This window comes from Leguminivora glycinivorella, chromosome 5, assembly GCF_023078275.1.
Source record: "Leguminivora glycinivorella isolate SPB_JAAS2020 chromosome 5, LegGlyc_1.1, whole genome shotgun sequence".
NCBI lineage: Eukaryota > Metazoa > Arthropoda > Insecta > Lepidoptera > Tortricidae > Leguminivora > Leguminivora glycinivorella.
The window spans coordinates 22,797,648-22,822,710 of NC_062975.1; the positions used below are offsets into that span (position 1 = coordinate 22,797,648).

Here is a 25,063-nt window from a genome sequence, read left to right on the forward strand (position 1 = left end):
TTAGTTCCAAATGTTTATTATGCAACTAGTCCTTTAAACTTAATGTTAAATATATTACCACTTTTCTCTGAATATACTAAGGTATAAGCACAAGTAAGTAGTAGGCGGCGACTTTACTTTTATGTAAATAATGCCCGTAAAGATATCTTCATTTTGTAACAATAATGAATCAACAGTCTTAAATCTAGGTTTGAAATGTCAAGTAACATGGTTAGAAAAGGCAAGGAAAGTTTAAACTACTATTTTAAATACACGAAAGTTTAAAAGCAGAATACAAAATAACCACATTTTGTTTTTACTTTTCTCATCTATTTAAAACGTAGTTTTTTGAAAGAACAATCGAATACTGCAATTGCGCGTCTAAAGTCAGGAAACAAAAACAATCCAGATCTCTCAAAAGGTAATCAACAGACAAAACAAATATCTCGTCTTACTAACAACTATAGAATAAACTAAGTCAAACATTTCAACAACGTTCATATTTCATAAGGTGTATCAAGTGAAACTGTATCTTATTATCTCAGAATAAGATGGCAATTTTACACACTTTGAAAACTGAAACTTACTAAACGAATTCGAACCTTAATTAGTTGTGCGTCTTATAACTACAGCCTCATGTTGTCAAAGATATGGCATAGACTAGGGACGGCCATGGGCGGCGGTCGGGCGTACAGAGGGTATTCATATGGCACGTTGTATGTCGGTACAGGCTGCACTATGGGAGGGTAGACTGGTATGGGCGTTGCAGTGGATCGGTCTACGTTGGAGTGAAGAGTCTGTAAAAAACAGTTAATATTATATACTTCGTTTCTTTTAAGATTAGAATTATCTGCCAAACGGGTAAACAAAGAAGCAGTGGTCGTAGACCTTCCTTCAATTATACTATGTACATAAGTTCCAAGAAATCAGTGGTATCGGCCGAAGTCGAAGAAGGAAGGTCTACGACCACTGCTTCTTTGTTTACCCGTTTGACAGATAATTCTAATCTTAAAAGAAACGAAGTATAGAAGCGTATATCTGAAGTGGAATTTACGATATTTTTGAGAATTTTGGATAAAAATGTTATACGGAAGTGGGATTAAAAGAATTTTGGCTAAGGGAAATGGATAAAACAATTTTAATTATCATTCTAAATCTAATTCAGGATTGAAATGGCTATGACAATTTTTTTTCTCTCATTATTATACCATACTTTAGCTAGCAACCCTAAGTTTCAAAACAAAACATTCTACACAGAGTTCAAATTTCAATCAGCTGGGCACAAGGGCACTTTTTCACCAGGTACATTATTAATCGGCCAAGTTGAACCCATTTTCCTATTATAGCAAATGAACATAATTGGTGGAAATAAAACAAATTCACATTGCTCATCTCCGATGGAAAGGCAACTAACAAAATATTCCAATGAATAAAACACACCTTAATACATTGCAGTGCAATCTCTGCAGCCTCCACCCTAGCCTGTGCTGCGGAGAAGCAAGCCCTTGTCACGAACGGTCCCATGGGGCTCGGCACAGACAGCAGCGGTAGCCCCACTTGTGGCAGCTCGATGTGGCACACCCACATCACTGCTCCGGTCGGGTCTACAAACTGCTGGTAGGAGTAGCTCGGTGTGGCCCAGGAATATCTGAAAAGCGAGAGTGGTATTAGTTTGCTGCCTAATAACCAGCAGAATAGATTAGGACACTGAGGAACAAAACATGAGAATTATCAGTACTAAGAAAATAAAAATATAACTGAAGAGTATTATAACCTCGTAACACCCACCATACAAATATTTTGGTAGGGAATTTTGATTCTTATTGTACTTAAGATTGAATTTAATTTCATTTGTTCAAAAAATTTTAGAAACAAAAGTTAATATATTTGTTTACATGAAAGTTAAAATTCCATTGTAACCAAATGTACTTCAGAAAGTACATTGGGCGCCAAGAGGATAAAGAAACTGTAGGGAAGACATTAAGAAACAAAAAAATAATACTTATTGCATAGGTAATAAGATCTAATATCCAAATAAAAATAAACTTACGTCTTACACATAGCATCAAGCTTAGCTGGAGCCCACATGTAGTTATCCTTGAGCGCCACATTTTTGTAGCTCGACATCCTGTCTCCCGGTGACCCGCAAACAGAGTCCGCAGCACACTCCGAGCTGATGCCCTCATCTTCTTTCCCATTCTCATATTCCCTCTTGTCAAAGTGCTGTTTATAAAGCAATAAAGTCTGTGTCAAGTCCATATTACGGTTAAACTTCGCATTGCCTTTATTCGATTTCTGAATTCTATACAACTCTCGGTCAACGGGCTTAGCCCATTTAATTTCTATTGTACTTCCGTCAACTTCAGCTCTTTGTAACTTCGCCATTGCGACTTCGGCTTGCTCGCGTTCAAAGAAATGAATGAAAGCATAGTCATACATTTTCTTAACGCGCTCTACCTTCGCGTTGATGGTAGTTTCGAACAGATTTTGTATGGTATCGGGAGTTGTACTGATTAGAAAATTACGTACGTATAGTACTTTCACCTGGAACGCAAAGTGGCATGTAAGAAATGGCTAAGCGGCAAAGCATTGACTATGCAACGGTTAACTAGTTCCTAATGGTCTTAGAAGAAACTTTAAAAGGTATAAAAATTCGAAAACTACCGCGGAACTAACTCGCGAAACTGCAATCGGCAGCAAAATTCGAAAGTTAACGATTGCATAGCCAAGAGAAAAACAATTCGCAAACGCAAAAGACAGTTACCTTCTTCATGAGCTCGTCATCAACGTCGGGCTCCGGCTCCGCCCAGTCCAGCATCACGTCCTGGTCCCAGAGCTTCACGCAGCCCGGCACCAGCGCTCGGCGCGCCATCGCCGCCGCGCGGTGCGACGAAAACTCCACGAATGCGAACCCTCTATTCTTCTTCCTATCGAAGCAGTTCTTATACAAGATCACGTCGACTATCCCATTCACCTTCTTCGAAAGCTCTTCGTAAACTTCTTCCTTCGTCTTCGTTTGAGGGATACCGCCGATGAAGAGTCGGCAGTTGTCCACGGACTTCACTACACCGATGTGCCGGCCTGGTCTGATCTCGTATCCGTTCAGCTCTCTGATGGCGGCGGCCGCGTCTTCGCGCCTGGTGTACGTCACGAAGGCGTACCCTCGGTTGGAGCCGCTGAAGTCCATCATGAGCCGCATTTCGTAGATCTTCCCGAGCCTCGCGAAGATAGGCACCAGCTCGTCTTCGAAGATCTGCCTAGGGAGTTTGCCGACGAAAACCTCGCATCCTTTTGGAGGCGGCGGGCCCGTCCATTCCGGAGGCGGGCCGAACTTCCTTTGTCCATTTTCCTGAACTATATCATACCCAGTCTTATCACGCAGCTCCAATAATTTATACGTAAGAAGTTTATTTTGGTCCATGGTTAATATTTCTCAAAAGTTGTGCGCGCTGAGACAGCGTGAGCGGCGCGCGAAGAAAAGGCGGCTCGACAAAGTGTCGGTTCCCTTTATAGTTTGCCGACAAGAGGCCGCCCCGGCTGTGACGTCACGGGCCGTTGGCGGTTGAAAGTTACCATTTGAAGTATTCTTTAATATTAATCTTCAGTATTTGGATATATAAATAGAAGATAAATTATAATAAACAGTTTTTAATACGGATACATTATTTTCAACCTACATTTCAATGTATACCAAAGTAAACATGTAAATAAAGTATGATTTTGAAACAAAGGTGGTCGTCGTAACTTGAATTACTTTTAAAATTGAATTCGTCGTTTTTTATAGGATTTTGGGACACATACTTTTTATTTAAGCTACTAATTTCATTGTTTAATAACTTTGTACCGATAAATAGGTATACAGAATGCGAATACAAATTGAATAGTAAGATCGTTGTAAAAGATAAAAATTATGCTACAACATATAGGATGAAAATATGTAAAATTAAATACTGAAATCTAAGTTCTGTATTCGCAGTTTTACATGATTGTTGGATTTATAAGAGTTTTCGGTTCGGTTTTATGATTTGGTGACACCAATCTCTACTAGATGGCGCTGTAAAACAAAATATTTCATTCCAATCAATTGCAAACTTTACGATACGAGTGCGGCAAAGAGGAAGTTTGTAACGGGTGGCGATAAATTACCGATAAGAGTTACGAATTTCCTCTTCACTTCGCACGTGTATTGTACGACGTTTTTCAGTACACATTGGCCCTTCGCAGTGACAAATGGACTACTTTGCACACTAGTGCAGGAAAAAAGCATGTGTAATTAGCGCAGGAAAAAAGCATGTGTATGCTAAATTAGCAAAATAGTAAGTTTCAAGACATCTTTCCCTCCAGGGCCCACCCATATACATATTTTCCACACTCACTGTATGGTAAAATCAGGTAAAATGGTCATTAGCGCCATCTAGCCGAGAGCCACCTAAAGGTGTACCGCCACGCCATCTAGGTGACCGTACATAACTATTGTTGGTTCCGTGGTACGTTATTTGCTTACCCCCTTATTGATATATATGAACAAAATATGAATCATAAACGTTCACTAAAGTTATCAAGACGATAAAGTTCCTTTGTTCCTGTCCGACGTATGGTGTAATAGAAAAGGACAAACGATTTTTATCGGCTTGATAATTTTAGTGAACAATTATGAATAAGGGGGCTAGACTTCATCTGTCTATAAAGAGTTATAATATATGATTTTGCCCAAGAGTGTAAACTGTAAAGGGCGAGAGTTTCTTTGTCAATCACGCATATCCCGTCCCTTAATACGCTCTTTAAGCCTCCGCCACAAATAAAGCGTTTTGACAGCGTAGCGTTAGCGGAGGACGAACGCTGGCGTTCCGCTCGCAATCCGCGCGCATTCCGCTCGCAATCCGCGATCGTTAGTTCCCGCCGGCGTCCGCTGGGCGCAACGCCAGCGTTCGTCCGGCGCACCGCTATCATTGCGCTCCGCTAACGCTCCGCCTACGCTCTCAAAACGCGCATATGTGGCCGAGCTTGTATTGTATCTACGGTAGTCGACATTTCATCAACATTTGTTTCAACTGCATGCGTAGATATTTATGGAGGTTTGTAAATAAGTGAAATAAGATGAGTTTCCATAAAATTCTTTAATTTCATCGCACGACACAACATATATTTACATTTATAACATGTACAATTTCCATTACACTTCACATAATTATATTCTTACAAATTATCACATTTAGTTTATATACAGATCATTGTAGTTTCTAATGTTACAGTTTGTCAAAACTTCACCCCCCTCTCCCCCCAAACTTTTTACATTAACGGTGGCGCCTCCATTGTTTTCTACTTTTTTTGCCAGGCTGTACTGTGTATAATATGTTAGTTAGACAATGAGGACGGTTGCTTATTGCTGTGGCACCTTTTACCTCACAACTACACATTTTGTTGGTACGGGAAAAATGTCAGTTTAGTATACTTACAGTAGGAACCAGACTAAGACATAATGTCAACTTATAATTAATAGTTATTTGTTATACAAGGGGGCAAAGTTGTATTTTAACACACGAGAAGTAAAATACATTTGCACCCGAGTGTAACACAAAACTTTTCCCCTCACTATAGCGAGGAAACTACAACGCAAAAAATATGTTTATCACTGCTTCCAGTACTTCCACAGGTGGTAAATCATCTTTATTACAACCTCTTTATCACCTACTTTTATCAATTTTATAGCAGTTAATTTGACTTTATTCAAGGTCAAATTAGGTACTTTACTCACTAGTGGATAAAACGCGTTTTTACCCGCTGGTATTAAAGGACAAAACACGTGTTTCCGAGCTAGTGAGGGGAAAACTTATTTAAAACTAGCGGCCCGCCCCGGCTACGCACGAGGATTACATAAAAATGTAAACGGTAATAAGTTATTACGGGCTTTTTTGAAGACTTATATAAGATGCAAAGAGGATCGAGTATATAGAGAGTTACTGTCAAAGTAAAATGTGTCAGCACAGTGCATAAACCGTAGAGAAATAAGTAAGGAAAGTAACTCCATACATCATTAAACTCGAGTTATTTGTAGTGACATCTAGCGTCAAATAGCGTAAATTATCAGTACCAGTCAACAGTGTCACGCATGCCAAAAAATAATATTAAAACAGTTTATAACATACATTACAAGCAGAAGGAATTGAAAACAGAATGCTGATTAATACTATTGTAATATTAGCTAAAAATTGTTGAGCTTTTCGTTCGTCGCAACATCTATTGACAAGTAGCAGTATTGATAATTTACGCTATTCGTGATTGACGCGTGTTTGACGCTAGATGTCACTAAAAATAACTCTAATTAAGTGATGTATGGAGTTACAACTCTTTCCATATTTAGTCCTCTGGCATAGATTGCCGTCTCTCGTCACAGGCTTAAAACCATTGAATCACAAATTTTACAATTTGGCCCATAATAACTTGAGATGTGTTAAGTATTAATATTATCGCCATCTAGCCGAGCGTCAACCAAAGGTGTAGCGCCATCTATCTCCATTTTTACAGACATGATTAACAAACATGACGATATAAATACATCGATCATAGCTTTTCTACTTTTCATTGCTGTTTATCCTTCTTTTTTCAAATTTCTCCAGTCTATCAAGTTACATTTCACTATGGTCCATGGCCTTGTTGTCATATCCTTTAGCAGTAGTGACGGAGGCGCCATCTGTGTCGAAGTTCGGCTCCTCGCACTCCAGCACCCAGGGCTGCCGCTCGGCGGAACAGAGAACTCCGTAAACTACCGCGCCGAGAAGATAGATGGCGCTGGATATGAAGAACACGACTCGCCATTGCTCTGCCGTCTGAAACACAAATAAAAAAGATTTTTCTACTCGTCGACTGTAATCTGTCAATTAGGACACCACAGACTAAACTATAAGTGCTAACTTTTCAGTGTTGGATGTAGCTCCCGAGCGGATGAACCGATTTGGATTTAGTTTTTTTTTTGTCTGAAAGGAGTGTTCTTAGCCATGATTCATGAAAATCGGTCTATGTCGCAAAATGCTGTACACTGAGCATCGTGGGCGGAAGTTGAATGACTGCTAACGGGAGTGAGTTAAATCGCGACGTCTTGCCGGAGCGATTTAAAGACTCGAGTTTGCAATATTTTTACGCCCGGAGTTACAATGATTTTCATTACACTCGCAATATATAAAATCGTGTAAGTTGGTGAATCAACTTTTTCTTGCTTTTTGCAAGAATTGCCCATACTTATTATTAGCTCTACTTTTGTGAGTTTTAACCTGGCCATCGTGAATAAAGATCCTTATTTTTATTTTACATTAAGGGAATAATTAAAAAAAAAAAACATTTACAATTAAATCTATATGTGACCCAGTGGAAGAGACACTTTTTTCATACAAAAGTGAGGGACAGCTATGTCCACTGGGTCACTGTTCGAAATAAAGTAATAAAATAGCAAATCCTATAAAAACATGATGTATTTCATAGCTTGTATATCTGTTTTTAATATAATAAGTATAAACTAATTACACTAAATACAAATTAAATTTTCTGACCACATGTAGTCGAAGTATGCGTAATTTTGCTGGCAAAGAAAAGTTGATTCACCCATGTATAACGGTCTAGTGGTAAGTATAACGGCGAAAAAACGACGGATTATAAGATCATTTTATTTTTCAATTTATTTATTTAAACATATAGAAATACATCACAATCGTTTTGCTTTGGTTTCAACACTACGCACATATAAGTTTGACGTGTCTTCCTTTCTGCGTGTCTGTCTGTGGCATTATAGCTCCCGACCGGATGAACCGATTTAGATTTAGTTTTTTTTTTGTTTGAAAGCAGAATTAGTCGGGAGTGTTCTTAGCCATGTTTCGTGAAAATCGGTCTACTATATCGGGGCCTTTTCAAAATTTTTATTTTGCGGTTAGGTTTATCCATACTAATATTATAAATGGGAAAGTGTGCGTGTCTGTTTGTTTGTCTTTCACGGCAAAACGGAGTGACGAATTGACGTGATTTTTTTAAGTGGAGATAGTTGAAGGGATGGAGAGTGACATAGGCTACTATTTGTCTCTTTCTAACGCGAGCGAAGCCGTGGGCAAAAGCTAGTTCTTTATAATATGATATTTATTAGAGTTTATAGGATGAATGTTATTACCTTGTCCGTGACAATGGATCCGGCAAGCGGTGGGCTGATGATGCCGGGCAGCGTGGCTACGGTATTGGACAGCCCCATCAGTACACTAGCGTGCGGTGGCGCGATGTCCAAGTGGTTCACACTGAAAAAAAAAAAAACAAATTATAGAGCAGTAAAATCCGTTTTCACATTATCCGGTCCGACATCGAATGTCGGAAGGATTTCAATGGAAAAAAAATCCATGATGGCGCCTGTAATGTATGGGATATCGGTCCTACATCCGATATCGGATCGGATAATGTGAAAACACACTAAGGCTCATATTGGGCGTGCAGCAGGGGGGGTATGGCGGGCCATTTTTAGGGTTCCGTACCTCAAAGAGGAAAAACGGAACCCTTATAGGATCACTCGCGTGTCTGTCTGTCCCTCTGTCACAGCCGATTTCTCCGAAACTACTGGACCGATTTACTTGAAATTTGGCACACGTATGTAAACCTGTGGCCCAAAGACGGACATGTAATTTAATTTAATGAAATTTAATCACAGGGGTCACTTTTGGGGGGTAAAATTGAAAATTAAAAATCAAAGTTATTAAAACTATATTGTGTTACATATCAAATGAAAGAGCATTTTATCAGCATCTGAAATATATTTTTTTTATATTTTTTGTTTTGGTAATTTAGAAGTAATTTAAGAAAATAAGCAAAAAATGACCATTCCCCCCCTTATCTCCGAAACTACTTAGCGTAAAATTTTCAAAAAAATACACGAGATAGCCCTCTCCATGTAGATTACAGGAAAACCTATTAGAAATCTACAGTCAAGCGTAAGTCGGACTTAAGAGAAAAAAACTCAGATTACGAATTTCACTCACTGCCGCTGCAAGTAGTTACTAAACGTCTTAAAATTGTGTAATCGAGTTGGACAGGTATAAAGAAATTCATTTCTGTCTTTTTCTTTTTAGAACTTGTTCAATTTTTTTTTCATTTGTACAAAATGACTTAAGTTCCTACTAAAAAGGAGGCGCTTAAGACCGTTTATAAATTGACTGAGCAAAATTTTATTCAAATCGGTCCAAAAAAGGTGTCTGTTGACGAAAACATAGAATTTGTGCCACCGAAAGCCCAAATCTGAAGTCCATTTTGCTCTATCTCTTATCGTTTCCGAGATATATACGTAAAGTCTTGAAAGTTCGAAACGTTAACTTTGCCATCATAGTCGTTCAGGCGCTCATGAGTTCTTTGTATGGAAAAGTCGAAAACCGACTCGCACTTGACCAATGTTCATAGAACGTTGTGGTTTTTTTTTATTAGCAAAAATGACTTAAGCGCCTTCAGAAGTGTAGGTGCTTAAGACCGTTTGTAAGTTAAAGTTAGCTGTGATGGCTCAACGAAGAAAGAAGATTTCAGTATCCTACTTATCAGGGCGAGCGGTAGCGAAGCCCTCCTATAGTCGACAAAGTTCCGAACCTTGTGGTACATTTTTTGAAAAAACTATCACGCCTATGAAGTTGTGCTTAAACATAGTAATTTATATTCATATCTAGATTTCATATCTGTAAAAAAATATTATTTTATTGTCATTTAAAAAAAAACCAAATCTCAGTTTTGTGTTCAATATTGTACTACTAACGCCATCTGTTAGGACTCTAAGGAGTAAGAAAACATCGTTTACTATTTTGTATAACTAACGCCATCTGTTAGAAAACTAAAGAGGTAACGTTGTATTTTTGACGTCTGTCAACTATGACGATCAATCGAAACTTGGCACTGGAAATGGCGCGTAATTCAATTTTTCTATGGGAATCAAAACTTAGCCCCTACATTTTTAATATTATGTTATGGCTCGTCAAAGTTTAGGAAGCCAGCCAGAAGCCAAGGGAAGAAAGGGAGGGAGAGAGAGGTTATCAACACGGTGTTTTCAGTCAAAAGAAAAAGTAAATTTTATTTATTTATTTATTTAGTGGAGTAAAAGTAAGGTACCCTGGACATAATTCAATAACTCGTCCTTTTTGATATTTTATTGGGTATTATTATTAAGCATCAAATAGTAATTATGTACATAGATAAAAAAAAAGACGATCGTATTCATATCTTATAAAAATCATGAGATAAAGTACATTATCCCACTTTTCGCTAACAGCAAAATAGTTAACCGAAAACTTTGTTAGATTAACTTTGTGGTGCACTCAGATGCGATCAGTTATTAGCGATATTACACAGAAAATAAATCTGATTGTGTACTTTTTTTTACCGCTTTCATTTAATGTGAATATCTAGGTAGGTAAAAATGGTGACCATGATATATATATCAATTTGCATTGTATTAAGTATATATAGACATTTAACACCGATCTTAAACATATATTTTTAACGCTTAAATAAACATGAATTTCTCAGTAGGTATAAATTGTAACTGAGATTTTTTTGCTTAAGACCAGGTTTTTGTGTACTATAATCATGATTTTATCAAAATTAATACTGTGAAGGTCGCGCTTAAGAAACTGTAAATGTCAGTAATTTAAAAGGGTGCAAAGTTGTCGTAGAGCGGCTGTCGCGGGGCGGGGGAGCGCGCGGGGCGCGGGCCTGGGAGAGCGCGCCGCGCACCGGCCGCGTCACCGCGGCGGATCGGTTAATAGGTTAGGGACGTAAGGTACCGGCCACACCAGAGCGTCGCGTGTCTCGGGGCGCGGACGGACGTCCGCGCCACGCCACCTGAGTGTAATTCAAAAATCGTCTCCTCAGTACATTTTGTATAGGAAGGACGTAAGACGCGCCCCAGGCGGCGTGGCGGCGGCGTGGCGCGCGCCGCGCCGCCTGGGACTTGGTGCCAATAGGACCATCTCGGGGTTATACCCGTTCGATTAAAAAAATAATTTGAAAATCGGTCCACGATTCTCGGAGATATCGAGTAACAAAAAACCGACCAAGAGCGTGTCGGTCCACGCTCAGTGTAGGGTTCCGTAGTTTATCGTATTTTTCTCAAAACAATTTTCCTAGAAAGTCTTTATAAAGTTCTACTTTTTTGATCTTTTTTCATATTTTTTTAAACATAAGGTTCAAAATATAGAGGGGGGGGACGCACTTTTTTTCCTTTAGGAGCGATTATTTCCGAAAATATTAATATGATCAAAAACCGGCCAAGAGCGTGTCGGGCCACGCTCAGTGTAGGGTTCCGTAGTTTTCAGTATTTTTCTCAAAAACTACTGAACCTATCAAGTTCAAAACAATTTTCCTAGAAAGTCTTTATAAAGTTCTACTTTTGTGATTTTTTTCATATTTTTTAAACATATGGTTCAAAAGTTAGAGGGGTGGGGACGCACTTTTTTTTTCTTTAGGAGCGATTATTTCCGAAAATATTAATATTATCAAAAAACGATCTTAGTAAACCCTTATTCATTTTTAAATACCTATCCAACAATATATCATACGTTGGGGTTGGAATGAAAAAAAAAATCAGCCCCCACTTTACATGTAGGGGGGGTACCCTAATAAAACATTTTTTTTCCATTTTTTATTTTTGCACTTTGTTGGCGTGATTGATACATTGGTACCAAATTTCAACTTTCTAGTGCTTACGGTTACTGAGATTATCCGCGGACGGACGGACAGACAGACAGACAGGGGGAAACTATAAGGATTCCTAGTTGACTACGGAACCCTAAAAAACATTCAGTCGAATTGAGAACCTCCTACTTTTTTTGAAGTCGGTTAAAAAAACAACCTTTATTGCCGGCCGGCATACGGCTAACCGATTGAAACAGAAACATAAATGAAAAGAGAGGGCGAACGGCGACACCTGTGTGTCGGCGATTTCAAAGGTAAGCGCACGTGCACCCGATCTCGCTACCTACGCCCAGGTGCGGGCGCGGCTTTCGACCTTCGCGCCGTGCAATAGAATTTAATGTCGGCTGCTCGTGTGCGGTCTGTTTGTTTTATAGAGTGGCGGCATTTTCAACATCAAAGGGCAAAATTCTGCAAAATTTTGTGCAAAATTCTGTTATATCAATAACTTCTCACGTCACTAGATTATCGACTTTGAATGTCGAGTATATTTATAGTATCATCACTTTATTTCAGTGTACGAATTTCGTATGTGTTAAAAATCATTGTTCTAGCTTCATAAACCAGGGAGGAAATAATGGAGAGCGTTTATATGTCTTGTTTTGCCTTAATTCAATATCATCACATATTTTTGTTGCTGATAAAATAATACATCCTATATATCAAGGCCTTGTAGCTCGGCGAAAGAATCGTGATCGCGGAGTGCGCCGGCACTGATTATAATTATTTTGTCCAGTTATTATAATAACCTATACAAAAAGTACCGATAGAATAGGTATTCTAATCTATATCTGCATAGAACTATTTAAAACAAACCACAAAAGTTCATAGTTGATCGTTATTGGTACAGTCAGCAACTCAGCTGTGAATAAAGATAAAGTGCCAAATATATGTATACACATACCTTAATGTACCAAGTACCAACACTTGTACAGGAAATAAAATACTCTATACATATTTTTGGCACTTTGTCTTGCCAGCTGTGTTGTTGACTGTACACGATCTAAAAAGGAGCCGAACGGTTATTATAATTACGCGGCGACTTGCGTAGTCGGCGGCCGCGCGATACATAGTGCTGTCTCTGTTCAGGCCCCGTAGCCGAATGCCATTTCTCCGACGCGAAACGAAAACGAAACGCAGTCTGGCTCTGTCGCGCCAATACGCAAGAGCGATAGAGATAGATATCTACTAGCGTTTCGTTTCGTGAGCGTTTGTGCCATTCGGCTACGCACCCTGTTCTCACTACCACGAATTTGAAGAACAATATTGCTGTCTCTCTCAATCTTTAGGCGTCATTCATATATTACGTCATACTAAATGTGACAATCCATGTTAAAGGATTAAAAAAGCGTGACATTGGGGGGTCCAAATAGTAGTCCATAAACCACGTCTTTGACCAACGTGAGTGATATCTCTGTCACTCTTTACGTCTTTACTAACAGAAATTTAAATAACAATAGTGCTATCTCTGTCACTCTTTACTAACAAAAATTTAAATAACAAAAATGCTATCTCTGTCACTCTTTACTACCAGGAACTTAAATTATTATAGTGCTATCTCTATTCTCTGTCACTCTTTACTATCAGGAACTTAAATTGTTATAGTGCTATCTCTGTCACTCTTTACTACCAGGACCTTAAATTATTATAGTGCTATCTCTGTCACTCTTTACTGTGTGCGGGAAGTGCACATACCACGAGTTTGACTAACATGAGTGCTATCTCTATCACTCTTTACTACCAGGAACTTTAATTATGATAGTGCTATCTCTGTCACTCTTTACTACCAGGAACATAAATTTTATTATTACAGTGCTATCTCTGTCACTCTTTACTACCAGGAACTTAAATGATTATAGTGCTATCTCTGTCACTCTTTACTGTGTACGGGAAGTGCACATACCACGAGTTTGACTAACATGAGTGCTATCTCTGTCACTCTTTACTACCAGGAACTTAAATGATTATAGTGCTATCTCTGTCACTCTTTACTTCTAGGAACTTAAATATTTTTTTCGGTTTCGGTTTTGGTCTTGGTTTCGGTTTCGATTTCGGTTTTCGTTTCCATTCCCGTTTCGGTTTCCGTTTTCGTTTTCAGTTTTGTTTTTGTTTAAACTAACAGAACTAAAACTAAAACCAAAACCAAACCAGAAACGGGAAACCGAACACGGGAAACCGGATATCGGATACCGTATATCGGATGCTGGTTACCGGTTACTGTCTACCGTTTACCGGATACCGGTTACCGTCTACCGGTTACCGGTCACCGTTTACCGGATACCGGTTAACGGTCATTGGTTACTGGTTACCGGTTACCGGTCACCGAATACCGGAGACCCGTCACCGGTTACCGGTTACCGGTTACCGGATACCGGTTACCGGATACCGGTTACCGGATACCGGTTACCGGATACCGGTTACCGGATACCGGTTACCGGTTACCGGTTACCGGATACCGGTTACCGGATACCGGTTACCGGTTACCGGATACCGGTTACCGGTTACCGGATACCGGTTACCGGATACCGGATACCGGTTACCGGATACCGGTTACCGGATACCGGTTACCGGATACCGGATACAGGATACAGGATACCGGATACCGGTTACCGGTTATCGGTTACCGGTTACCGGTTACCGGGTACTAGATACCAGAAACCAGGTTTTGATTTCTGGTTTCTCATGTTACAACGTGTATAGATTAGTCGATACCAAGTCGGACACTTCCGATTAGGCGATTTCGGCTCGCATTGTTACGCAGCATTCGAGTGTTGAGTTTCTCACACATGAGGCCCCTAATAAAATTTGTACCACTCATATTATTGATTTGACTCTCGCAACACAAACACCTCATGCCCACACAAATACACACAAAATAAAATCATTCACAAACTTCAAATCATTCAAAAACTCAACAGTCACACGCGCTCCTCGCGGTCCTCTAAGAACTCCCTCGCGAGAGTCGACACTTCAAAATGAAGCGACATCGCATCGGCTCATCATCCACAAATCCGAAAAGATCCACCGATAAATTTGTACCGGAAAGACCTCACCGCGACAATGTCATATTACCCAAATTACTTCAAAAATCCTCTGAAAGTGAAACAGTTCATTAGGTTTACCGTAAGAGTGAGTGAGACAGACACGCACTGTGCTTCAAATTTGCCTCGCCAAAATACGTTACACACGACTCGAAAGAATACAGTCTTAAGCGCCGCAAGCTTTCATACATATTACGTTGTTGTGATCCAAGCATCTCGTCAAGCTCGATAGGTACTATTATTGAGCTAACGACTTGACCAGTTTAACGTGACCTATCGGACTAATTGATTTGTATGACTTTTGTCACTTGTAATAAGGGAGCTCTCTTATACTGGACGGTGAAATATTTGTTATCGAAGCGTTTTGAAAACGCGGCGCCCTTGATATGAAACACGTGTTGACGACTCGCCGCCCGTTCCCGCTACTACTATACTAGCTATACCTACTCTGTGCACGACCTTATTCTGCAGGTAATAACGTTCATATTAAAGCGCAAGTAAGAAAAATATCAATTAAGTAATGAATCTTACATATTTGTTGTTTAATTGATTTCGTATAGTACTAAGAATATATTAACGGCAAAATTTACCATCTTTCAATTTAGTTAGGTATTTTTCCTTTCCTAAAATTATCAATATTTAAGATTTTGAACAAGCGCCAAAAGTATTGGTATAAGTTTTAATAATTTATCAACACACGTAATATTATATTCATAATAAATTGCAGGATTACGGTTAACAATATTTTCTAGTGAAATACGCCTGAAAATGTGTAACTTACTAAACCTTCTTTATAAATGATAGTTCTGTATGAATTATTTATAAAAATTAGATGTTTTTATATGAAATGCAGGTGTCACAACATAATACAAGCACTTTTTCCGGATTACATTTAATACTTTAGTTATAAAATCAAAAAATATTCAAAGTTCGTTTTTATTTTTTTTAAATTGAATCAGAACCCTAATTTGATTAATAATTTGTATTTTAACTATCACTAATGATACTTTATACGACAGAAAAAGAAAATTACGGTTATCGAATTATGTCCAGGTCAAGCTATTTTTCCTGGTCTAATTGTTGAGAAACCCAATGTACTTAGGATATGTTTAGGAAACTCAATGATAGAGTTGTTCGCTGTCGTTCGCTAGATGTCACTGTTACCCCCGCAAACTGGGCAATGACTTGTTTTCGTAAAATGTATAAGTATTTTTTGATGTCCACATTTTTCGTTAGATGTCGCTGTACCACCTGCAAACTAGCGAACGGCATTCTATGGTTCAATAACATATATTTAAATTGTATTAATTTCATTTTTTTTAGGGTTCTGTAGTCAACTAGGAACCCTTATAGTTTCGCCATGTCTGTCTGTCTGTCTGTCCGTCCGTCCGTCCGTCCGTCCGTCCGTCCGTCCGTCCGTCCGTCCGTCCGTCCGTCCGTCCGTCCGTCCGTCCGTCCGTCCGTCCGTCCGTCCGTCCGTCCGTCCGTCCGTCCGTCCGTCCGCGGATAATCTCAGTAACCGTTAGCACTAGAATGCTGAAATTTGGTACCAATATGTATATCAATCACGCCAACAAAGTGCAAAAATAAAAAATGAAAAAAATGTTTTATTAGGGTACCCTACATGTAAAGTGGGGGCTGATATTTTTTTTTTCATTCCAACCCCAACATGTGATATATTGTTGGATAGGTATTTAAAAATGAATAAGGGTTTACTCAGATCGTTTTTTGATAATATTAATATTTTCGGAAATAATCGCTCCTAAAGGTAAAAAAAGTGCGTCCCCCCCCCCCTCTAACTTTTGAACCATATGTTTAAAAAATATGAAATTTAGTAGGAGGTAGGGCATAGCGAATGATATTCCGCTTTGTGTGGTAGGGCACAGCACAGCGGATATCGTCTCGCTCGAATCTAGAGCAGAGCCCAACTGGGGAAGTACCTCCGCCTTACAGAAGACCGCAGCCAAATAGCACTAGACCCTACTCATAGTGTTGTGTTCCTGCCGGTGAGTAAGGCTGCCAGAGCTCAACGAGGGTGCGGTGTGCTGATGACGGGAGGACTTACGGAACTAACTTGTTCCGTCTATTGTCCTTTGAGTCGTCGGCAACCCGAACCCTCCTTGGAACTTGTACACTCCTTTTTGCTGTGTACTTAACACAACACACATTGTACTTAACACAGCAAAAGGGAGTGTACAAGTTTCTAATGGGGTGGCAACGCGCATGTGACACTGTTTGAGTTGCAGGCGTCCATAGGTTACGGTGACCGCTTTACATCAGGCGGACCGTATACTTGTTTGCCACCGACGTTGTAAAAAAAAAAAACACACAAAAGTAGAACTTTATAAAGACTTTCTAGGAAAATTGTTTTGAACTTGATAGGTTCAGTAGTTTTTGAGAAATATACGAAAAACTACGGAACCCTACACTGAGCGTGGCCCGACACGCTCTTGGCCGGTTTTTTTTTAAAAGTTACATGTATACCCCACTTTTTTGTAACATGGGTATTTTTTACGCGATTCATACTCGGAATCGAGAGCTCTTTCGATCCTAATAGGAGAAAAAAAATGTCCCAAGATTTCCATACATTTTCTCGAACCTTCCATTCCGTTACCGCCATACAAAATGTATGAAAAAATGGTAACGGAATGGGGAAAAACCTTGGGACACTTTTTTTCTGCTATTAGGATTGAAAGAGCTCGCGATTCTGAGTGGAAAACACATAAAAATTTTCAAATCCAAAAAAAAGTGGGGTGGACAACTTTGAAAAAAATGGCCCTGAGCGTGCATGTCAAACATTAAAGCACATAAAAGTGTCCTGAGTCGACGCTGTATAGATTGTATGCACGCTTGCCCGCTCCGCCGCACGCAACGCCGAACGCTACGTTCCGAGCGTTCACTCGAGACCACAAGGGGGAATGCTAAACGAATGGCGATAAACTACAACACGACCGAGAGATAAAGTTAATGTCAAGTATCTGACAATAAATACTAATAAATACTACTAGGTCATCTAGGTAGGTAGTAACAAAGACATACGTACCTCAAAGGCCTAGAGAAAAAGGTAGTGGCCTAGATGGCGTTACACCTTTGGGGAACGCTCGGCTAGATGGCGCTAATATTAATATTTGACTTTTAACACATATCAAGCTAACAATATGGGCCAAATTGTCCAAACTGAGGTTCAAAAGTTTTAAGCATGTGTTGAGAGATGGCAGTCTATGCACTGTGATTACACATTTTACTTTGACAGTAACTCTCTATAATACTCGATCCTCTTGGGTAGTACTAACACTACTAACGGTTGTGATTCACGATTTCGGTCATTAAATTTCTTTTTAACCCCCGACCACAGATGTCATATATACCATAGATCAAGCAAACGTATCTACTTAGCGTGTCAAATGAACTCAGTGAAATCCACTGAGTTGTCCGTCTTTACTCGCAGCTTGCAGCTTTCGGGCGTCAATTTTTGTAAGTTGAAGTCAATCAAAACATAAAAAATGCCTCGTTACGTGATATTCAATTGCAACAACACAAAAATTATGAACAATCAAGAGCCTGAGACATATTTAAAATTACAGGCAAGAATAAACTTCAGTACAAAATTTGACACGCTCGGCCCCTATACAAATATATGAATTTGTTTCTTCTATCTAAATTAAGTTCTGTGCCCCCGACGCAAAAACGACGGGGTGTTATAAGTTTGACGTGTCTGTCTGTGTGTGTGTCTGTCTGTCTGTCTGTGTGTATATCTGGCTGTGGCATTGTAGCTCCCGAACGGATGAACCGATTTGGATTTAGTTTTTTTTGTCTGAAAGCTGAGTAAGTCGGGAGTGTTCTTAGCCATGTTTCATGAAAATCGGTCTACTATGTCGCGGTCGGGGGTTTTTTCAAAATTTTAATTTTGTGGTTAGGTTATTGTAAGTATAAATCGATAACAGTAAGAATTGAGACACTAGTTTCTAAGAAAAAATAATTGTATTAAGACCTACAGAACTTTCAATTAATTTTTTGATGGTTGGTTTTTACGATGACGCAAAAACGACGGGTTGTGGTTATAAGTTTCACGTGTCTGTGGCATCGTAGCTCCCGAACCGATTTAGATTTAGTTTAGTTATTTTGTTTGAAAGCTTAATTAATCTGCAGTGTTCTTACTCTTAGCCATGTTTGATGGAAGTCGGTCCACTGTCAGGATTTTTTTAAATTTTAAAATTTATACACCGTGTTTCACTTAACACTAAAAACCTGAAAACCGTTTGTTCAGAATCGAGAGTAGAATCGATTGAGCTATATCTTGATGGATTTTGTTGTTAGGTTAATATTATGATGATTACCTGAAGCCTGACCAAGCGAAGCCGCCCAGACCAACAGCGATGGTGAGGTAGACCACGCATCCTACCACTGAAGACGCGTATGACGCTGCCACCGTGAAAATTGTCTGGAATTGCAACAGGGATTACATTCACAATTTGTTTATAACAATCAACTTCACCATATAGTTTTAAATTGAAACATACATACACACGTACAATCACGCCTATATCCCATAAAGTGGTAGGCAGAGTACATGAAACTACTCAAGTTTCAGTGTCACTCTTGGCAAATAAGCGGTTGCAAGAAAATGAAAATTGTGACATTGCGTGTGCACAGGTTGCCAGCTTCTCGCCTACGTCGCAATTTAACCCATATCCCACAGTCGACTTCTACGACACCCACGGGAAGAAAGGGGGTGGATGGTAAAATTTTTGACCCGTCACCACACGGGGCTCGAAGTATTTTTTTTTAAATTTATAATATACTATGTATATTGAACGTATGTATAAGGTACTCCACGTACGAGTATCCTTAAACAATTCTACAACTTAGCACATAAACACACATACTCAAACAAACAAACAAACAACAAATATTATAGGACATTCTTACACAGATTGACTGAGGCCCACGGTAAGCTCAAGAAGGCTTGTGTTGCGGGTACTCAGACAACGATATATATAATATATAAATACTTATATACATAGAAAACATCCATGACTCAGGAACAAATATCTGTGCTCATCACACAAATAAATGCCCTTACCGGGATTCGAACCCGGGACCGCTGCGTAGCAGGCAGGGTCACTATAGTTACCGACTGCGCCAGACCGGTCGTCAAACGTTTCGGTTTTCGGCAAATTACCTGTGCAAGGAAAGCGCCACAGTTGAACAGCTTCCTGACGTTAGTGCGCGACATGAGACCCTTGGCTAGCACCCAGTCCGCTAAATGTCCAGCCACCTGAAACGCGATTGAATTCATTGATTATTTTCACAACAATAGTTATTTGTTATACAAGGGGGCAAAGTTGTATTTTAACGCCGAGTGTGGAATTTTTTAACACACGAGATGTAAAATACATTTGCACCCGAGTGTAACACAAAACTTTTCCCCTCACTATAGCGAGGAAATTACAACGCAAAAAAATGCGTTTATCACTGCTTCCAGTAGTTCCACAGGTGGTAGATCATCTTTATTACTAGATTCACCTTTTTTTTTTTTTTTTTTTTTTTTTTTTTTTTTTTTTTTTTTTTTTTTTTTTTTTCGGAGTGGTAAAATGCGTTACGCATTCCCCCCGGCCAGGGACGCCATTGGGGGGATATGTGGGACTCCCTCCTACTTACCGCCCTCTCCAAGGGAGAGGAGGAGAGGAGGTATACCCACTAAAAACCACTCCTACGTCGCCCTTCTTCCTGTTATGAAGGAGCCATGGGATGCCGGAGATTCTACCACGAATCCTTCCAGAGGCCCTGGTCTAGTGCCAGAGTCCCTACACCGCTGAAAATGAGGACCAGAACTTCGTGATCCTCTCCTGGCGAGCAACGCCGTGTAAAGCGGGCTCCCACAGCCCGCCGACCCTGCTAGGGATTTATTCGGGCGGCAATTACTAGATTCACCTACTTTTATCAATTTTGAAACAATTAATTTGACTTTATTCAAGGTCAAATTACTTTACCCACTAGTGGATAAAATGCGTTTTTACCCGCTGGTATTAAAGGACAAAACACGTGTTTCCGAGCTAGTGAGGGGAAAAAGCTTTTTACTCACCGTAATGTTTGTGTTCCTGCTTGGGAATTAATCGACAACAATTCGACATGACGTCCATAATAAGACAGTTAATTCGTTACATTTTAGTACTGTTTTGTAATAAATATCAATTTAATACTCACGCTGTAAAAATAATTGTAAAAACTGTTCTGTCACTTAGTTCATTTAGCAACCGCTGGCGCTAGTAACACGCAGGCGCTTAATGTCACGCCACGCTATGTCCGACCGGACCGTTACAGTTTCGATCGCCAGTTCGCCACACATGCAATATTATTGTTAGCAATCAGATGTTTTCATTTGATTTTTTATTAACCCCCGACAAAAAAACGACGGGGTGTTACAGGTTTGACGTATCGGTCTGTTTGTGTGTGTGTCTGTCTGCGGCATCGTAGCTTCCGAGCGGATGAACCGAGTTAGATTTAGTTTTTTTTTTGTTTGAAAGCTGAATTAGTCGGGAGTGTTCTTAGCCATGTTTGGTGAAAATCGGTCCACTTTGTCGGGGTTTTATCAAAATTTAAATTTTGTAGATATTGTCTGTTGCGTTCGGAAAATCAGCGCTGGAAGTCTCCAGCAATATACTAACCTGTAGGACTATAGCCATGGCGAGGTACGGCACGGCCGACAGCCAGCCTGTTGCGGACGTTTCGAACTTGAATACGTCTGGAAATACATACTTTTATCATTTGTTTGATATTTATTTATTTCATTTATTGATATTTGTATCTTACTAACGATCCGCCACGGCTTCGCACGGGGAGCAAAGCATAAAAGGGATATTTTTATTTTCCTGTCTGTTTTACTTTTTCTTCCAAATGTGTGCATTTTTGTAGAAAAATGCAAAAATTTCCAGATAAAAAAAGTCAAATTGGATAAAAAATAAAAATATGCCCAAAAATGTTTATAAATAGTAAGGTATCATTAAAAGATAGACATATTCTAGCGCGGACTTTTTTGTAGATCGACGAAAGAGACATAACTTCGTCATACATTGTTTTGATATTGCTCAAACAGTTTAGACGGTCAACAATATCTTGGCACTAAAAAAGACGCGATATTCAAATTTTATATGCGAATTAAATCTTTGCCCTTACGTTTAAAATTAATTTTTAATCTCGTTGATGAATTGATGATTCGTTGATGATTGATGGTTGATTCCACCAACGTCAAGTTTAAGAAGACTCGCGCTTTATGAAGACAATTGGCCGGTGATTACTACAATTTCAAATTTGCTGCTTTTTTAGTGCCTAGATTTGGTTGACCGTTTATAATATGACCTACGTGTACACTAGAGTCTACAATATTTCTTTATTGACAATTGGAGCAAGCAAGATTTACATAAGTGGGTTTGAGATACAGATTATTATACATTAACACTTTCGCTACCAAGAACCCGACTGTCGGGTACACCGCTCGTAGAAGCGTAGCCGATTACATGGGTTTCCCCGTATGTAGCGAAAATGTCGTAGCGCCGCGTAGAGCCCGGTTTCGAAAGTGTTAAAATATATTAGTTTAACAGTAGGTAGTCTTCACACTAGGTCAAGCCCACAGATGTCATATATACCATAGATCAAGCAAACGTATCTACTTAGCGTGTCAAATTAACTCAGTGAAATCCACTGAGTTGTCCGTCTTTAATCGCAGCTTGCAGCTTTCGGGCGTCAATTTTTGTAAGTTGAAGTCAATCAAAACATAAAAAATGCCTCGTTACGTGATATTCAATTGCAACAACACAAAAATTATGAACAATCAAGAGCCTGAGACATATTTAAAATTACAGGCAAGAAACAACTTCAGTACAAAATTTGACACGCTCGGCCCCTATACAAATAGATGAACTTGTTTCTTCTATCTAAATAAAGTTCTGTGGTCAAGCCTGTGTCGTGAGGACTAAGATGAGGCAGTAAGAGCAGACAGAATTACCAACAAGGTGGACAGAAATACCTTGCATAAATGTAGGCAGGAATGTGAGTAGAGTGTAGAAACCCCAGTTTTCGCTAAAATGGGCCATGACGATGGCCCAAACTGGCCCTGAAGTCAGCATGGCCCTCCACGGGTGCTTGATCTTGGACCCTTCTATAGCCTGAGTTCCTCTCGAGTCCTGAAAAATATTTAAGAAGAAAAAAAATCGAAATAAGATGTCATATATTAAAGAAAAAATGACGAGCACCACCAGTGGTGAAGGCCGGATTCGAACCGGCGTCTTTAGCAATCCGGGCTAACGCCATGAACCCCTAGGCCACCTCGCCACAGCGGAAGCCGTTGAAATTTCTCTTCTATATGTCATATTTGTAAGACTAGACTAGGCGTCTTTGACCAGCTCAACAAGGGCAAGCAGTGTGAAAATATTTGTTAAAAATAATTTGATTTGTTCCCATACTTGCGTATATAAGAAGCAGTTAAAAATAGTATATTACGATAAAAGTGCGAAAAAGGCCGAAGGGAGTGTTTTAAATCGTCACGAGCTACGAATTCATTGTTCACACGTGTGTACGACGTTTTACAGTACATATGGCCATTTCAGTTTTTGACATAGTTGCGTAATTTGCTCATTACCTGACTAGTGCGGTAATATAATAGTACATTATGATACAAGTGCGGAAAAAAGGAACATAGGAACCTTTTAAATATTAAATGTACAGAGTATAGTTTTGAAATACCTGTATATATTTTAACTCCGCTGGAGATATCCTGGGGTCCTTTTCAGGAGACTCTTTCACCACCAGCCACCAAACTGTTGTCCACACCAGTCCCATTATACCTGCACATAAAACAAAACGTCTAAAATAATTGTACAACATAAGCACAGTATAATAAAGAGTACTATTGTACAGTATGGCCACTCCCGCTCCCCGCTGAAAGTGACGCCCACCCCCACAGTTACCGCCTGTCAAAAACGCGAACAGTCGACCTGTAATATCTCACTCATACAAGCATGGTACGCGTTCACCTACACGAGCTTAGAATGTGTGCTAGGAACGCGCCTCTTTCATATATTTGATCGCCAGTGTCCGAGGTGTGACATAAAGTATGACTGATGTAGAACCAATATGAAACTATAACTGTACATGTATTGTTATTGTTATGTCCTAACTTGTCTTAGGTACAATAAAATGTTTACGTATGTACATAACTCCGTTTCCGTATAGACAGATAAAGTCTTAGTTACGCGAACACGTAGAATATGCCAGGCCAGCCGGTATAGTGTGCCAGTAGGGAACATAGCGGCATAGACACTACGGCGCCCGCGTAGCTACCACTAGTCTTAGTTACTGAACGCAATAGTTATAGTTACAGAACACGTAAAATATGCTCGGCCAGCCGGTATAGTATGCCAGTAAGGAAAGGGAACAGTGGCATAAACATTACGGTGCCAGCGTAGCTATCGCTAGTCTTAGTTACCGAACACAATAGTTATAGTTACCGAACACGTAGAATATGCCGGCCAGCCGGTATAGTGTGCCAGTAGGGAACATAGCGGCATAGACACTACGGTGCCAGCGTAGCTCCCGCTAGTCTCAGTTACCGAACACAATAGTTATAGTTACCGAACACGTAGAATATGCCAGGCCAGCCGGTATAGTGTGCCAGTAGGGAACACAGTGATATAGACACTACGGTGCCAGCGTAGCTACCGCTAGTCTTAGTTACCGAATAAAATAATTATAGTTACCGAACACGTAGAATATGCCCGGCCAGCCGGTATAGTGTGCCAGTAGGGAACATAGCGGCATAGACACTACGGCGCCCGCGTAGCTACCACTAGTCTTAGTTACTGAACGCAATAGTTATAGTTACAGAACACGTAAAATATGCTCGGCCAGCCGGTGTAGTATGCCAGTAAGGAAAGGGAACAGTGGCATAAACATTACGGTGCCAGCGTAGCTATCGCTAGTCTTAGTTACCGAACGCAATAGTTATAGTTACCGAACACGTAGAATATGCCCGGCCAGCCGGTATAGTGTGCCAGTAGGGAACATAGCGGCATAGACACTACGGTGCCAGCGTAGCTACCGCTGAAAGCGAATGTGGCTAGACGAGCTCGCTCTTCGCTCGGAGCCCAACGCGACCATACGGCGTGGATGCAGGGGTAGGTTACACCCTGGAATTATAAAAAAAATATAATCCATACTTAATATTACAAAATATGTAAATAAAAATAAATATTGGGGACACCTTACACAGATCAACTTAGCCCCAAACTAAGCAAAGCTTGTACTATGGGTGCTAAGCGACGAAATACATACTTAAATAGATAAATACATAA

General features: G+C 39.8%; 2 protein-coding genes across 4 annotated transcripts in view; both read right to left on the minus strand.

Moving 5' to 3' along the window:
- LOC125226386 (probable RNA-binding protein 46) lies at positions 1-3,476 on the minus strand. 2 transcript variants are annotated; one of them, XM_048130358.1, is made up of 4 exons: positions 2,744-3,476; positions 2,030-2,202; positions 1,420-1,627; positions 1-776 (listed from the first exon to the last, which is right to left on the minus strand). In XM_048130358.1, exons 1-4 carry the CDS (start codon positions 3,398-3,400, stop codon positions 606-608), a joined length of 1,209 nt encoding a protein of 402 aa, XP_047986315.1. In that variant the 5' UTR covers positions 3,401-3,476; the 3' UTR covers positions 1-605. The 2 variants fall into 2 exon arrangements, with proteins under 2 accessions (XP_047986315.1, XP_047986314.1); XM_048130357.1 differs by having other exon boundaries at positions 2,030-2,523; positions 2,744-3,473.
- A 2,827-nt stretch (positions 3,477-6,303) lies between these two features.
- The window catches only part of LOC125226112 (vesicular glutamate transporter 1), an 84,029-nt gene continuing 65,269 nt past the window's right edge, over positions 6,304-25,063 (minus strand). Inside the window, exons 5-12 of one of the 2 annotated variants that reach the window (XM_048129976.1) lie at positions 24,724-24,898; positions 23,457-23,557; positions 22,741-22,897; positions 21,383-21,459; positions 19,897-19,992; positions 19,052-19,155; positions 8,132-8,252; positions 6,304-6,806 (exon numbers count right to left, since the gene is read on the minus strand). In XM_048129976.1, the coding sequence (XP_047985933.1) occupies positions 6,606-6,806; positions 8,132-8,252; positions 19,052-19,155; positions 19,897-19,992; positions 21,383-21,459; positions 22,741-22,897; positions 23,457-23,557; positions 24,724-24,898 (1,032 nt within the window). In that variant the 3' untranslated portion in view covers positions 6,304-6,605. The remainder of the gene's footprint in view (positions 6,807-8,131; positions 8,253-19,051; positions 19,156-19,896; positions 19,993-21,382; positions 21,460-22,740; positions 22,898-23,456; positions 23,558-24,723; positions 24,899-25,063) is intronic. The other variant, XM_048129975.1, reaches the window with a different exon arrangement.

Excerpts from the sequence above, each read along its gene's own strand:
- LOC125226386 (XM_048130357.1), bottom strand. The coding sequence starts at position 3,400 with ATGGACCAAAATAAACTTCTTACGTATAAATTATTGGAGCTGCGTGAT. Across the intron at positions 1,628-2,029 it reads CTTGATGCTATGTGTAAGAC|ATATTCCTGGGCCACACCGA; the intron begins GTAAGTTTATTT and ends CTCGCTTTTCAG. Across the intron at positions 777-1,419 it reads TTGCACTGCAATGTATTAAG|ACTCTTCACTCCAACGTAGA; the intron begins GTGTGTTTTATT and ends TGTTTTTTACAG.